Source organism: Myxocyprinus asiaticus, chromosome 49 (genome assembly GCF_019703515.2).
Source record: "Myxocyprinus asiaticus isolate MX2 ecotype Aquarium Trade chromosome 49, UBuf_Myxa_2, whole genome shotgun sequence".
Classification (NCBI taxonomy): Eukaryota; Metazoa; Chordata; class Actinopteri; order Cypriniformes; family Catostomidae; genus Myxocyprinus; species Myxocyprinus asiaticus.
The window spans coordinates 25,320,989-25,336,159 of record NC_059392.1 but is presented as its reverse complement, the minus strand read 5'-3'; the positions used below and the strand labels follow the sequence as shown (position 1 = coordinate 25,336,159).

Below are 15,171 nucleotides of genomic sequence, written 5' to 3'. Positions count from 1 at the left end.
TTCTGCTGCTGGATCTTAGTGCCACTTTCGATACGGTCGATCATGACATTCTTATCAATCGCCTAAGAGACCAGGTTGGTATTCAGGGGTTAGACTTGAATTGGGTCTATTCATATTTCAAGGGTAGAACAATTTCAGTCTGTTTAGAGAACTGTTATTCATCAGTTGTTCCTTTAACGTGTGGGGTTCCTCAGGGCTCCATCTTGGGACCTGTTTTATTCTCCCTTTACATGCTTCCATTAGGAAAGATCTTTGATAAGCATGGCATACACTACCATCTGTATGCTGATGACTCTCAACTTTACTTTCTTATTAAACATGGGAAGCAACCCTCTTTTGAGTCTCTGTATAAATGCATGGCCGATGTGAAGTGTTGGTTGGCAAACAACTTTCTCCAATTAAACAAGGATAAGTCAGAGTTTATTCTTTTTGGTCAAAGGGGATGTGGGGTAAATTTAGATGGCAACTTGTTATTGCTTCCAGGGAAAAAATGTTCCTATGTGGAAAACCAGGGTGTTATTTTTGACACTGAGCTCAAGTTTGATTGGCAAATAAATGCTGTTGTTAAAAATAGCTTTTTCCATCTTAGATCTATAGCAAAGTTGAAGTCCATCCCCTCTTTTGATGATTTGGAGAAGGTTGTGCATGCCTTTGTGTCTTCTCGTTTGGACTATTGTAATGCTTTGTATCTGGGTGTGAGTCAGGCCTCTCTCTCTCGCCTGCAGCTGGTCCAGAATTCAGCTGCTAGGCTTTTTTAACTGGAACCAGGAAAAGAGACCATATTACCCCAGTATTGATTTCCCTACATTGGTTACCGATCCAATACAGAATCCAGTACAAAGTGTTGCTATATGTATTTAAGGCTCTCCATGGTCTAACACCAGAGTACATCTCTGATTTAATAAGTTGGCGTCAACCTTCAAGGTCTCTCCGCTCTGGCGATCAGATGTGTCTCTCGGTTCCTCGACCTCGCCTTAAAACTCAAGGCAGCCCCTAGGCTTTGGAATGAGCTTCCGTTAGCCATCAAATCATCTCCGTCTCTAGTGTCTTTCCAGGGGGCCATAAAAACATATTTATTTTCCCTAGCTTTTAATTAATTGCATTATAAATTGTACTATGTCAATTTCTCTTATCCTGTCTTTGTTGGTTTTAAATGCTTGTTGTATTCTTAAGCTGTATGTATGTGATTTTATTTATTGTAACTCCATGTACAGCACTTTGGTACCCAGTGCGGTTTTTGAAAGTGCTCTATAAATAAAACTGAGTTGAGTTGAGTTAAGTTGAGTTTATGTGACCTTTATGTGCTTTCTGGAGCTTCAAAGTTTTGGACATTAGCATACTTCTTTTTGTAATATGTTGTGCTTAAAAGTTGTGCTTCTTTAAAACAAATGCCGCATGGTTTAATATTGTATCCAATGCGATGATATTCCTGCATTTTTAAGTGTGACTTAACCGTCACTGCAGGGACAGTTTTCGTTGAAAAAATATACGAAATCTGGTGATATCGCGCCCTCTACCGACCTGCAACAGTCTGAACCGTACAGGCCTGTAAGAAAGAATACATTGAGATTTCATTTGTATTTATGAACACTGATGTTTCATATAGAAGCAAATATGGAAAAATGAGTCCAAACAGTTTTTTTTTTTTTTTTTTTTAAAGCCAAGCTTTACCACTTCATTTGACAAACAGCTTAATAGAAATGTGCGCTAAGTAGCTTGTGGTTTAGAAACGCCCTTTAGTGGTTAACGCATGCCATTGTCACGTATGTGCACATGAAGTAATTTGAGTTTATATTACTCACCTGTAGTGTGTGAAAGCGGCAGGAGTAAAGCGTTGTCGGTTGTACATTTTACGAGTTAAAAAAAAAAGAAAAAATTGCGACAGCTCACATGAGCGCGAAAGGAGGCAAAAATAAACGCGCCAAAAAGGTGCGTCATTTGGATTCGAATGATGCGCCTTCATTATCGCAATCAATAATCGATAAACGTCTAAATATTATACCAGCCGGGCGACAGTTAGAGCGAACCCCTCCACCCAGAAGTGAAATAATCAGAATATGTCAGTCAAACACACCAGACGATACTCCAGCATCAGAACACGCCGTCAAAGATGAGCCATGTGCCCAGGTAAACAAACTTCCAAAACAAAGGTTCATTTAAAAGTTCTTTTGGAGTCTCATTTAATTCGTTCTTTCCAAGGAAATTACTAAACGCGTTTCTTGCAATGAATCAAGTGAAGTTCTCGAACACTCTCAAGTTAAAGATGAGAGGGTGTCTATCTGGAGATCTAGTTGTACAGTTGCATCAGGTACCCTCATATGATCAGTGTATATCAGGATGGGTAGTTGGTATGAAATACTTTTGGGAAGTTGACATGTCTTGCACTATTACGTGCTATACTCCATCTAAACTAGTTTAAACATCATTTTGTTCATAATTAATTGTCTTTTTATTGTTATGTTTGTGGTTTTTTTTTTTTTTTTTTTAAAAAAGTGTCATGCTGCAAAATCATTTAAAATTAAAGATTTGTATTTAATATTCTAATATATATATATATACACACACACTGGTGGCCAAAAGTTTGGAATAATGTACAGATTTTGCTCTTATGGAAACAAATTTGTACTTTTATTCACCAAAGTGGCACTCAGCTCATGACAATGTATAGTCAGGACATTAATAACGTGAAAAATGACTATTACAATTTGAAAAAAATTATCCAGATACTCAGGTGACATTTCACCCCACACTTCCTGTAGCACTTGCCATAGATGTGTCTGTCTTGTCGGGCACTTCTCACGCACCTTACAGTCTAGCTGATCCCACAAAAGCTCAACGGAGTTAAGATCCATAACACTCTTTTCCAATTATCTGTTGTCCAATGTCTGTGTTTCTTTGCCCTCTCTAACCTTTTCTTTTTCCCATAAGGCCTGCACCCCTGAGTCTTCTCTTTACTGATGTACATGAAACTGGTGTTGAGCGGGTAGAATTCAATGAAGCTGTCAGCTGAGGACATGTGAGGCGTCTATTTCTCAAACTAGAGACTCTGATGTACTTATCCTCTTGTTTAGTTGTACATCTGGTCTTCCACATCTCTTTCTGTCCTTGTTAGAGCCAGTTGTCCATTGTCTTTGAAGTCTGTAGTGTACACCTTTGTATGAAATCTTCAGTTTTTGGGCAATTTCAAGCATTGTATAGCCTTCATTCCTCAAAACAATGATTGACTGATGAGTTTCTAGAGAAATCTGTTTCTTTTTTGCCATTTTTGACCTAATATTGATCTTAAGACATGCCAGTCTATTGCATACTGTGGCAACTCAAAAACAAACACAAACACAATGTTAAGATTCATTTAATGAACCAAATATCTTTCAGCTGTGTTTGATATAATAGCAAGTGATTTTCTAGTACCAAATGATCAATTTATCATGATTACTCAAGGATAAGGTGTTGGAGTGATGGCTGCTGTCTAGATTTGATCAAAAATGACTTTTTTCAAATAGTGATGGTGCTGTTTTTCACATCAGTAATGTCCTGACTATATTTTGTGATCAGTTGAATGACACTTTGGTGAATTAAAGTACCAATTTCCTTCTGAAACAGCAAAATCTGTACATTATTCCAAACTTTTGGCTGCCAGAGTATATATAAACCTAAAAAAAGAAGTTCATAGTCATGTCAACTACCCACCTGTATATAACTTTATGGGTTTACATCTTTGTTGGTATTCATGGTGTCACACCACATGTGGCTTTACTCTTTGTTTCTGATTGGGTGTGATTTATTGGTTTATTATTCACTCAAATGGATGTTCAGCAACACCTGGGAAAACAAACCCAGAAACGTTCATCCAGGGAATGCAGGGTTACCAGTGGACAGAGACGGACCTGGAGTTTGTTTATCAAACCAAATGGAAGAAGCAAGTTCAGCAGCTCCAGGTGAGTACTACCTACTATTTATTTCTTTATTTTTAACAGTGTGTAAAAATGTGTTGGTATTGAACAGTAAATACTTAAAATACACTGCCTGGTGAGAAAAAGGTTGCCGTTTGGATTTAAATAAGCAGATACTTAAGAGCCTATGATTGGATCATTATTGCAGTAATTAATATGTTTTGGCTGGCAACAATTCTTTTAACCTTAACTAATGCAGTGTGCAGCTTCTCATTTCTTAAACAACCATGTCAGAAGATGAATCCCATGGTCGTGGAAAAGTTGTCACTGTGTTTCAGAAGGGGCAAATTACTGGCCTGCATCAAATAAAGAAAACATCTAAGGAGATTGCTGAAATCACTGGGATTGTGTTAAGATCTGTCCAACGCATTATTAAAAACTGGAAGGGTAATGGTGAACCGTCAGCTTCGCAGAAGAAATGTGGTCAGAAAAAAAATCTTGAATGATCGTGATCGGAGATCTCTAAAACGCTTGGTCACATCGTAAAAAATCGACAGTAGGACTCACGGCTATGTTTAATAATGAAAGTAAGAGCATTTCCACATGCACAATGTGACGAGATCTTATAGGATTGGGACTAAACAGCTGTGTGGCCACAAGTGAACCACTTGTTAGTGAGGCTAATAGGAAAGAATTACTTCAATTTGCTAGGGAGCATAAAGATTGGACTGTGGAGCAATGGAAAAAGGTCATGTGGTCTGATGAGTCCAGATTTACCCTGTTCCAAAGCGATGGGCACGTCAGGGTAAGAAGGGAAGCGCATAATGCACCCGTCATGCATAGTGTTCCCGCTGTACAAGCCTCTGGAGTCAGTGTCATGATCTGGGGTTGCTTCAATTGGTCAAGTCTAGGCTCAGCAACGTTATGTGGCAATAAAATGAAGTCAGCTGACTAAATGAATGTACTGAATGACCAGGTTATCCCATCAATGGATTTTTTCACCCCTAACGGCACGGGCACCGGCATATGCAACTTTGTTTTGGGCCAGGCAGTGTAGTATGCTACAGTTTTATCACATGACCTCATTATGATGTATTTTTAATCCACTTTTGTGTAAAATTGTTGTAACTTTTTGCAATCTGATCGAATAACAGCAAAAAAAAAAAAAACTGCTCAATCATAACACTTACATTTCTTTAGTCACACTGGAAATTAATGGTCAAATCACGCACAGCGCATTCTCGGATACAGTATTTGTGCAGTGTGCTGTGGATGTATACTGCACATTTTGGCAAATGTACTTGGCTGTCCGTGTATAGAGTGCAACAGTGCCCACCCACGTTTTTAGCCACCTTTGCTGGATTTCATAAAATCCTTCATAAAAAGAGTTCTAAGCCAAGAACCAAACCAAACAGCTCCGAGGTGAATCACGACATTATCAAATTTGATTTGAAGCAAAAAGGTATTTGAAATTTAGACAGAAAATCAAGGTACAAGACTGTGTTCTTTTTTCTTTCTTTTTCTCCCCTTTTCTTCCCAATTTGGAATGCCCAATTCCCAATGCGCTCTAAGTCCTCGTGGTGGTGTAGTGACTCGCCTCAATCCGGATGGCGGAGGACGAATCTCAGTTGCTTCCGCGTCTGAGACCGTCAATCCACACATCACGTGGCTTGTTGAGCGCATTACTGTGGAGACGTAGCGCGTGTGGAGGCTCCACGCTATTCTCCACGGCATCCACGCACAACTCGCCACGCACCCCACCGAGAGCGACAACCACATTATAGCAACCACGAGGAGGTTACCCCATGTGACTCTACCCTCCCTAGCAACCGGGCAAATTTGGTTGCTTAACAGACTTGGCTGGAGTCTCTCAGCACGCCCTGGATTCAAACTCGCGACTCCAGGTGTGATAGTCAGCATCAATACTCGCTGAGCTACCCAGGCCCCCCCAAGGATGTGACTGACTTTCTTCTCCTGAACACAAACTAAAATTTTTAAAAGAAAAAGTCTTAAATTTGTATCTGTTTCTCACCCACACATATCATGTCGCTTCTGAAGAAATTGATTTTACCACTGGAATCGTATGGTTTCCTTTCATGATGCATTTATATGCTTTTTGGACCTTCAAAATTCTGGCCACCAAAAATCTTTCTTTGTCTTCAGCAGGAGAAAGTCATACACATCTGGGATGGCATGAGGGTGAGTAAATTAGAGAATTTTAATTTTTGGGTGAACTATCCCTTAAAATGTCTTTAAACTACAATCCCATGACGCATTATGTATGACTTGAACAATGCAAAAATATAAAACTACTGATTTAAAACTATTGATTATATGTATAAAAAATATATTTTAATTGTATTGCAAAATGTTCAGATATCTACAAATATATAAGTAGTTTGAGTGTGTAAAGAGACTGGTTGCGTCATTCGCAGTGCATCATAAAATTGGGCATTCGTTGCTCTGCTCTTTTGGCATGGTTTGTCGTAATTCTCTGATTAGTGGATCATTTCTCTTCAGGATCATGGGTAGTGTAGTGTAGTTCTTTAGCAGGAATTCCACTGTAAAACGTGATAAAAATCATTTGTAATAATGTAGACAGATGGCTTCAACAGGAGCATATTCCATCAGTTAACTACCTGAGAGCTAATAGTAGGTCTGCCTTAAAATGTGTATGATTTTTAAAAATAATTTAGCCTATGGAGAAAATGAATGGGATTTTCTCTGGAACCCGACTGTTGCGCTCTATTCCAAGCAAACAAAAAATGGAAAACTGTGCACAGTATACAGTACATACTGCATAAAAAGTATATGGTTGTATGTTGGTGTGTCATTCCGAACATAGCCAATGTCATCTGAATTAAGATTTCTTATTGAGCATTTGTACGTTTAAATTGGACATTTCAATTAGATTTTTATGACATGTTGTTTACAGCAAGAGATAAGTGATGTGCAGAAATTTCTGAAGAGCACAAAACAAATGAGGGACATGGCCCTTGCTGCACATGAAAAACTACAAACAGAGCTCTCGAAGGTGAACTCTGATTATGGTGTCGACTCACTTATTTCATACACATGCACCCTTGCAATGCATTGTTATCCTCAAATGGTATACAGCATTCTGTGCACCATTTTCATTATTTCATACCCATGCAACACCTCTCTGCAATGGATCTTTCAGGTGTCATCGTGTGAACGCATACACCAAATGTCCCGGGAAATACTTCTTAAGTCCCAGAGCTCTAGTCAGCTGGAAGGGCTTGATTCTAAAGCTCTTCTCGCAAGACTAAAAGTTACTGATACGCAGTGTGCTACAACTGAGGAGAAGACAGAGGTCAGCAAACTCAAGACAAAGGTAGCAAAAGCACAAGAAATGAGGTATGAACTTAACAGCTTGCAACACAATGAAAGAATGACAGTGATATTAATTGAAAAAATGTAGTTCCCTTATGATTCAGTTCACTCAACATTGCGTCATGCTGACGCATATGGGGAAAATCCTTTTCCGATGACCTAGTTGAAACCCTTCTACAATAACGGCAATTCTACGATTGGCTATGGTGTTTAAGCCCCACCCTGTCACGAAGCTGTCCGGTATATAAGCAAACACCATTCCTCAGAATTTTCTTCTTTCGAGACTGCGAGCATTTCTCTCGTCTGGAAGCCCTCTACAACTTCACCGTCGACATACGAGTCAGCGGGCAGGATTTTCACGGCAACGAGAAGACTCTTCACTCCCCAGCAGTGTTCCGGGGAACATTTACTCCACCTCGCCGCTTGATGCTTCGCTGGTGAACGGGCTGCTTCAGCATCCTGATTCCCCGCAGCGCTTTGGCAGGAGTTTTGTATCCTTATAAGCTTATTGTTGATTGTGTGTGTGTGTGTGTGTGTGTGTGTGTATATATATATATATATATATATATATATATATATATAATCACAAAAGGGCTGCTTTTTTTATTGACGTCATTCCGCAAGTATTCCAAGCAGCACATCCAGTCATCAGATGGTCATGAGAGCTGTGTTTGTTGCTTGGGCCACAGCCCTCACTGTGAGAGCATGAGTCTCAAGACGCTTCGCTCTCAGATCGACCTCGTTCAGAGGGACTATTCCACCTCACACGCTCTCCCACTTGCCCTTTCTGTGACTTCCAAGGGATCGCATGAGGGGGCACGGCAGGGCCGAGAGGCTGAACCAGATGAATCAGAGGTGGATCTCATGCTGGCGCAAGCCCTGTGAGCCTTCTCTTGAAGCGGCTTTACCTATAATATGCACAATGAGCTCCGGTCCTCCGTTGGAGCGTGGTACCTAGTTATGTTTGGCGGTTTTGCCGATGAAGATGATGCAATGTACCTCACACCATCAGAGACTGCGAATGGTCCACGGAGGATGTTGTCACTCTGTCTCAAGTGATTCCCTCCTAAAATGAGTACAGTGCACAACCGTTTAATCTTCCCTCCCAAATTCACTAGGTGGGGAAATTAATCATTACTAATCACACTTGAGGTGTGTATATTGAATGCTGTCACCATCCTGTGTGGTCTGTGACATCCTAATTATTTTCATCCCTCCCAAATTCACTAGGTGGGGAAATTAATCATTACTAATCACACTTGAGGTGTGTATATTGGATGCCATCACCGTCCTGTGAGGTCTGTGACATCCTAATTATTTCCTTCCTCCGGGACCGGGATGTTACTCGTCATTTGTGTATTGCTTTCAATAAGAACATTCTCACAGAAGAGCAAAGCACTCATTTCATGAGATGCACACACATTGTGCTACACACTCCAATATGGAACATCAAAAGGGTCATATTTCACCAATGGTGTCCTATCATCCACAGTCCCATTGAAAAATCGGGTGTGATGGTGCAGTGTGCAGAAAATTCACAATCTCCTCACAGAAAGCGCGATAGGGATTGTTTAGAACTGCAGTGCTACGCGCTCCAATATGGAATGCCACAAGGGTCATTGGCTATTGCTAGCCTAATCAGAGGCTCTATTGTGCGAGCACAAAGATCTATTACTTGAGCAATTCAACAGTCTGAGTCTCAATGTCAACTGGGCGAAGAGCAAATTTTCCCTCAGCCAACAAATCTCTTGAGGGGACACTGTGAGCCTGCTTGTGCACCTTACGAGTGAGCGCGTTCAGACCGTTTTTCAGTGTCTGTCTCAGTTCAAACTGGGGAAAAAACTTCCACTGAAATCTTTTCAAACAATGTTGGGTCTCATGGCGGCAGCTTCCGCCATCTTACACATGAGACCTCTCCAGTGCTGGTGCAAGTGTTGTGTGCCGCGGCACGCATGGTGCATTTGCATTGCTGTAACTTGCCGCTTTCTGGCTGCTCTAGCACCATGGACAGCTCCAGACTTTTACCGTCAGGATGTTATACTGGGTCAGGTTTTCAAGCGGAAAGTAGTGACCACGGACGTGTCCAACGCAGGCTGGGGTGTGTTGTGCGCCGGACTTCTAGCCTTTTGCAACTGGACAGGTGCGAAGAAGGTGTGGCACATCAACCATCTGGAACTGTTAGCCGTCTTTCTAGCCCTGAAGGCTTTTCATTCTGAGATACAAAATCACCATGTGCTGATTCAGTTGGACAACATGACGGCAGTGGCATACGTAAATCGCCAGTGCAGAATTCATTCGCTCTCAATGATGAGCCTGGCGCAGCGCCACCTCCTGTGGAGCGAGTGCCATCTCCTCTCCCTGTGGGGGACATATGTCCCAGGCTGTCTGAATTAATGTGTGGACCTGTTGTCACACAAAGGAGCGATGCTGGTGGAATGGAGACTTCATCCTCAGACTGTCCTGATGATTTGGGAAATATTCAGCAAAACAGAGGTTGATCTATTTGCCCCTGCGGAGAACGCCCACTGTCCCCTCTGGTACTCCAAGTCCCAAGCTCCGCTAGGAGTGGATGCAATGTCCCACAAATGGCCTGCGAAATGCAAATATGTGTTTTCCCCCAGTGTGCCTCCTTCACACTGTCATATGCAAAGTACGAGAGGACAAGGAAACGATTCTGTTGGTTGCACCGAAGTGGCCCAATCAGTCTTGGTTTCCAGAAATGTTAGAAATTCTGGATGGCCCTCCATGGGAAATACCACTGAGGAGGGATCAACTCTCTCAAGCACAGGGCACAATCTAGCATCCTCAGCCCAAGTTGTGGAACCTGGATGTGTGGCCCCTGAACGGAGCGTGCTAAATGTGCCAAAATTGACTCGGTCGGTTATGAACACCATTTTACAGGCTAGAGTGCCATCTACGAGATGCCTTTATGTACTGAAATGGAATGTGTTCACTAGTTGTTGCTTTTCATGCAGCATAAACCCAGTGAACTGCCCCATACCTGAAATTCTTACATTTCATTGAGCGATTGGATGCAGGGATCACTCTGTCAATGCTCAAAGTTTATGTAGCGACTATCTTTGTGTATCACACACATCATCCGGCACCTCTATAGGCTAAATCCCCCACGCCCGGCTACAGTCCTGACTTGGGACCAAACTTTGGTCCTAAAAGCGCTTGTGGGGCTCCCCTTCGAGCCTTTAGACTCTGTTGAATTGCGTGTGCTTTCTCTTAAGACTGCATTACTGCTGGCTCTGGCCTCAGTAAAACGGGTAGGTGATTTGCAAGCGCTATCAGTCGACAATTCATGTCTGGAGTTTAGTCTGGGTCTTTTAAAAGTCACCATTAAACCCAGAAAAGGCTATGCGCCTAAGGTTTTATCCACACCTTTCAGAGCTCAGGTGGTTCACCTTCAAGCTTTTTTCCCTCCACTTAATTCAGATGAGGAACATTCCTTGCATTTGCTATGCCCTGTGCGAGCGCTACACATATGTTGAGCACACCCACCAGTTCAGACTTTCTGACCAGCTCTTTGTGTGCTATGGAAAAAAAAAAAAAGGAAAGTCTGTCTCCAAGCAAAGACTTTCTCACTGGATCATTGATGCGATTGCCCTGGCTTATGAGTTGCAGGGTGCGAAGTGCCTAATTGGTGTTAAAGCACACTCAACTAGAGGCATGGCCTCTTCATGGGCATGGACGATCGGCGTGTCCTTACAAGACATAAGTTTTGCAGCAGGTTGGTATTCTCAAATTCGCAAGGTTTTACAACCTAGACGTAACATCTCTCTCTCTTCGCAAGTCCTCTTTGTCTAGAGCGCTTGCTATTTTGTTGGCCAAACATAAACTTGTGCCCCTTTTTAAGTACGGGCTCTCCCGTCATTTTACGCAACCACCTGCATTCAAACCATTGTATTTCCCATAAAGTCACAAGCACTTTCATTATAAATAAAACTCCCTTCCCGACTGGGTTCGTGAAGGGTTTAATTCATACTAAATGGCTATAGTTCATATATCCATTCTAAGTGCTCCCCTCCTGGCTCACCATGAGGGTTATTCACTTGCAGCATACTCATGTCGGTCGCCGTCCCACAGGACAGCGGCGTCTGTTCTTTAGAGTATTATGCTTTAGTATCCCTCTCTGGGAGGATTATGTCGTGAAGTGTGGCGTGATGGGACTCTGTTTCCCATATGCATCAGCATGATGCATTGTCGACTTAACTGAATCGTAAAGGTACGTCTTGGTTACATATGTAACCTTGGTTCCCTGAGATGAAGGGAATGAGACATTGCATAAGTTGGCCACACTACAGACTCAGGTGTGAGCGATGCGCTCTTCGTCCCTCAGTCAGAACATTCTGAGGAATGGTGTTTGTGCATCCCCTTATATATCGGACAGCTTCGCGCCTAAAAGAGCGGGCCTAAACACCATAGCCAATCTTAGAATTGGTGTTATTGTTGAAGTTTCAACTAGGCTGTCGGAAAAGGATTTTCCCCAAATGCGTCAGCATGATACAATGTCTCGTTCCCTTCATCTCAGGGAACCGAGGTTACGTACGTAACCAAGACATTTGACATTTTCTGCTAGGGTGTTGTGGTGGTGTTAGGATAAGTGGTTGCCTGGGCATTTCTATGCGGTTATTAAGGTGTCCTGAGTGGTTTTAGCATGCTACAATGTGGTTGCTAGGGTATTCTGTGTGGTTTCTAGGTGGCTGCCCACTCCCATGTCTATGATATTCTGATCACTAGATATGGCTCAAGTCCCTCCTTCAATGTAAGTCAGTAGGGCTTTTTGTGCATTTTTTTTTTTTTTCAGCCAGGTGAAAATCATTAAGTCTGATTGCTAAGAAAAGCAAACCTCAACAAGCTGCACAATTTGAGGTATCATTCACAAACTGTGCGGAACAAAAGTTTAGAAAAAGCCAAAACCCCAAGTATGAGCAATAATAATAGTGATGCTTGCAGTAGCAAATGTCTACAGAAGATGTCAGTACGTTTTCTAAATTATATTTCATTGCAGAGAAAAGGAGGAGCAACTCACGAAGGACATTGATAGCTGTAAGATGAATATCGACCAGGTCAAGGTGATTGTTACTTTAAAACTGTGCTGGGTATTTATTTGACATGGATCTCAATTTTATGTTTGGAACTTAAGATGACACATTTTTGTTTTTAAGGTTAACATACATACACTGACAGCAGATATGTCTACACTGGAATCCCAGGTGTTACATAAAGAGGTTAGTGTGTCACATTGGGCCAATATGCTTTAGCGCTTAGTAAAAAAGCATTAGGGGTGAATTCACTAAACGGTTGTGCCACTTTTGAACATGGTCTTCTTTACTAACCACCCACAATCTGGTTAAAGCAGGTGCAAACAGTGCTGAAATAGAAATGCAATTAGAGTAGAATTAAGTCATTGGCTGTTTCTTAATGCAAAGAACGCAGAGAACGGATTTGGGTTCTTATGAAGAACAGTCTTGCCAAGCCACCTTGGAGAACGAACTCGGTAGGACAGGAGGACATAGAACGCATCTATTGCAAGCTTAGAGATACACTGCAATTATCACACACCAGTGACAGCATTATTATCATCACACAGGAGAGGTTTTGCAGGACATGTGACGCATTAAAAGAATAAAGTCTGTAAATGCTCATTTTCTTATGTTTTTTACTATATTAAAATTATGCTCAACAAAACAACACATGTTGATGGAGTTTAACGACTCTCACGAGCCGTCAGACTTTTGCAAGCTTACAGCGGAAAACTCTTGAGGGAAAACACAACGATAAATGTCCTTCATCTGCCACCGTAGTACCGATGGGTTCATGCCCACAAGTCACCATCCGATACATCCTTCGATATTTAGCCTGATTGAGAACACACCTGGGTAATTTTATGCATTTTCAGTACTTGTGTTCTTGAGTATTGGAATTGAACTTCGGCAGTGGATAATGACGTCGAACGAGTCCATGAGAACATAAGAACACAGAAGAATGCACATTGAGAAACAGCCAAAGTCTTGTTTTCCGTGCAAACATGTCTCCTAAATTAGGCTAATTATAGATAGCACAGAGTTTTGTGAATAAAGCGCAATTTGCCAGGCGCAATTAACATTGCACTTTTACCACTTGAGGAAAGCAGGTGGTAAACTGACTTATTTAAAAGAGATGCATGTTTACAGGTTCTATGTATCCTGGTTGTAGAAATTCATCAAGAAATTATCAAATGGTAGAGCAGAGCGTTATAACCCGGCATTTATCCAGATGCACGATGATTCAAGTGAATTTTCTGCATATTAAACATATTAAAGGTGTCTGGATCACAGTAATGGAGTGATGTTGTACAGTCTTGCCAGAATGAGCCATGGTCTGCTGCATCCTCCACTATAGCGTACAGAACCAACCCGCTAGATGAGTATCGTGCTGTGCGAATTGCGTTAAACTCATATTTTTTGGCTGCGTTTGTGCTGTTGTCTGATCTTCATAATTCCTTTTGTGAATCGGGTGCTAAACCAGGGTAGACGGCACATAAACGGCATTTTCACCGGCAGCAACTTAATCTTGGTGAATTCCCCCTTCAGTATTTTAAACAGATTAAGGTAATTCAATCTGTAAGTACAAAGACACAATTTATAGTGACTGAAATCTCGCTATTTTCCAACTTTCATAGGGTGCGCCACAGTCAGCTAAACCACAACAAAGAATCAGAGGCCGTAAACCACCTGCTGCTGTTTCTGCACCAAAACCCTCCAAACCAACCAATGTCCCAAAGACCCCAGAAGCCCCTACTGTCCCAACACCATCCAAACCCACCACTAATCCTAAGCCCCTTACTGCCCCAAAACCGTCAAAGCCCACCACTAAACCGAAGCCCACAAAAGCTCCTGCTGCCCCAAAACCATCCAAGCTCACCACTACCCCAGAGCCGCCTATTGCCCCAAAACCATCCAAGCCCACTACTACCTCAAAGCCCTCTACTGCCCCCAAACCATCCAAGCCCACCACTACCCCAGAGCCACCTATTGCCCCAAAACCATCCAAGCCCACTACTACCTCAAAGCCCTCTACTGCCCCCAAACCATCCAAGCCCACCACTACCCCAAAGCCCCCAAAAGCCCCTACTGCCTCAAGGCCATCCAAACCCACCACTATTCCAAACGCCCCTACTGCCCCAAAACCCTCGAAAGCCCATATTGCTCCCAAGTCCTCCAAACCCACCACAGCCCCCAAACCTGTGGAGGGTGATGGAGATCTCCGGCGCTCTAAAAGGATTGCTGCTAAAAAAGACAAGTGAAGATTCTGCTCAGAAATACTGTGAATCAGAAAGACAGGAGAATCAGGAAACTTTCTTTGTGTTCTTATTGCTATATCTCGTCATTTACAACAGGCATCTTTCTGAAAACTTGTTTTAACTGTAAGAAATAATTTAGTTTAGACTTGGAGGGACCGAATTCAGATTTAGGCTTTTAGATTTAGAGGGAAATGTTTGTTGGCTGCCCTCTTGTGGATATTTGAAATTTAGCATTTATTGATTCTCAGTGTTGGTAATACACAATCAAATGTTATTAAAATATCAGAGTTTACCTAACAGTTGTCTGAACATTATACAAAGTTTTTGTTCTCTCTGTAAATTCCACATGTCCACATGAGCCCCTATTGTAATTTGTTTTCTCCTGAATTTAGTATTGCCTTTCTCTTTGTATTTTTTATTTATTTTTTTGAAGGTGAATAAATGCTTTTCAAATGTTATGCGTTGTGGAATGCCCTGGTTTTAAAGAATATTTTAGAAACACCAAATGTGTAAGTATGTAGCATAAATGTCCTTTCTTCAAACCACCAATGTCTGGTTGACCTACTGTGTATGACTCTCCGGCCAGTCTAGAAAAGTGTTGTTTGAGCCAATGGCGTGACGCCATGTTTTTGT

At 41.8% G+C, this 15,171-nt stretch overlaps 1 protein-coding gene across 1 annotated transcript; it reads left to right on the top strand.

Annotated features, from left to right (window-relative positions):
• Nucleotides 1-1,890: 1,890 nt before the first annotated feature.
• On the top strand, nt 1,891-14,541 carry si:dkeyp-34c12.1 (uncharacterized protein LOC570187 homolog). The gene is made up of 8 exons (XM_051693370.1): nt 1,891-2,127; nt 2,200-2,308; nt 3,817-3,938; nt 6,829-6,927; nt 7,075-7,271; nt 12,265-12,328; nt 12,422-12,484; nt 13,918-14,541. Exons 1-8 carry the CDS (start codon nt 1,891-1,893, stop codon nt 14,539-14,541), a joined length of 1,515 nt encoding a protein of 504 aa, XP_051549330.1.
• The last annotated feature ends 630 nt before the right edge of the window (nt 14,542-15,171 follow it).

Bases quoted from the DNA above. Each gene is read 5' to 3' on its own strand.
- si:dkeyp-34c12.1 (XM_051693370.1), top strand. From the start codon at position 1,891: ATGAGCGCGAAAGGAGGCAAAAATAAACGCGCCAAAAAGGTGCGTCAT. The intron at 3,939-6,828 runs GTGAGTACTACC...TGTTGTTTACAG, and splicing joins AGCAAGTTCAGCAGCTCCAG to CAAGAGATAAGTGATGTGCA. The intron at 7,272-12,264 runs GTATGAACTTAA...ATTTCATTGCAG, and splicing joins GCAAAAGCACAAGAAATGAG to AGAAAAGGAGGAGCAACTCA.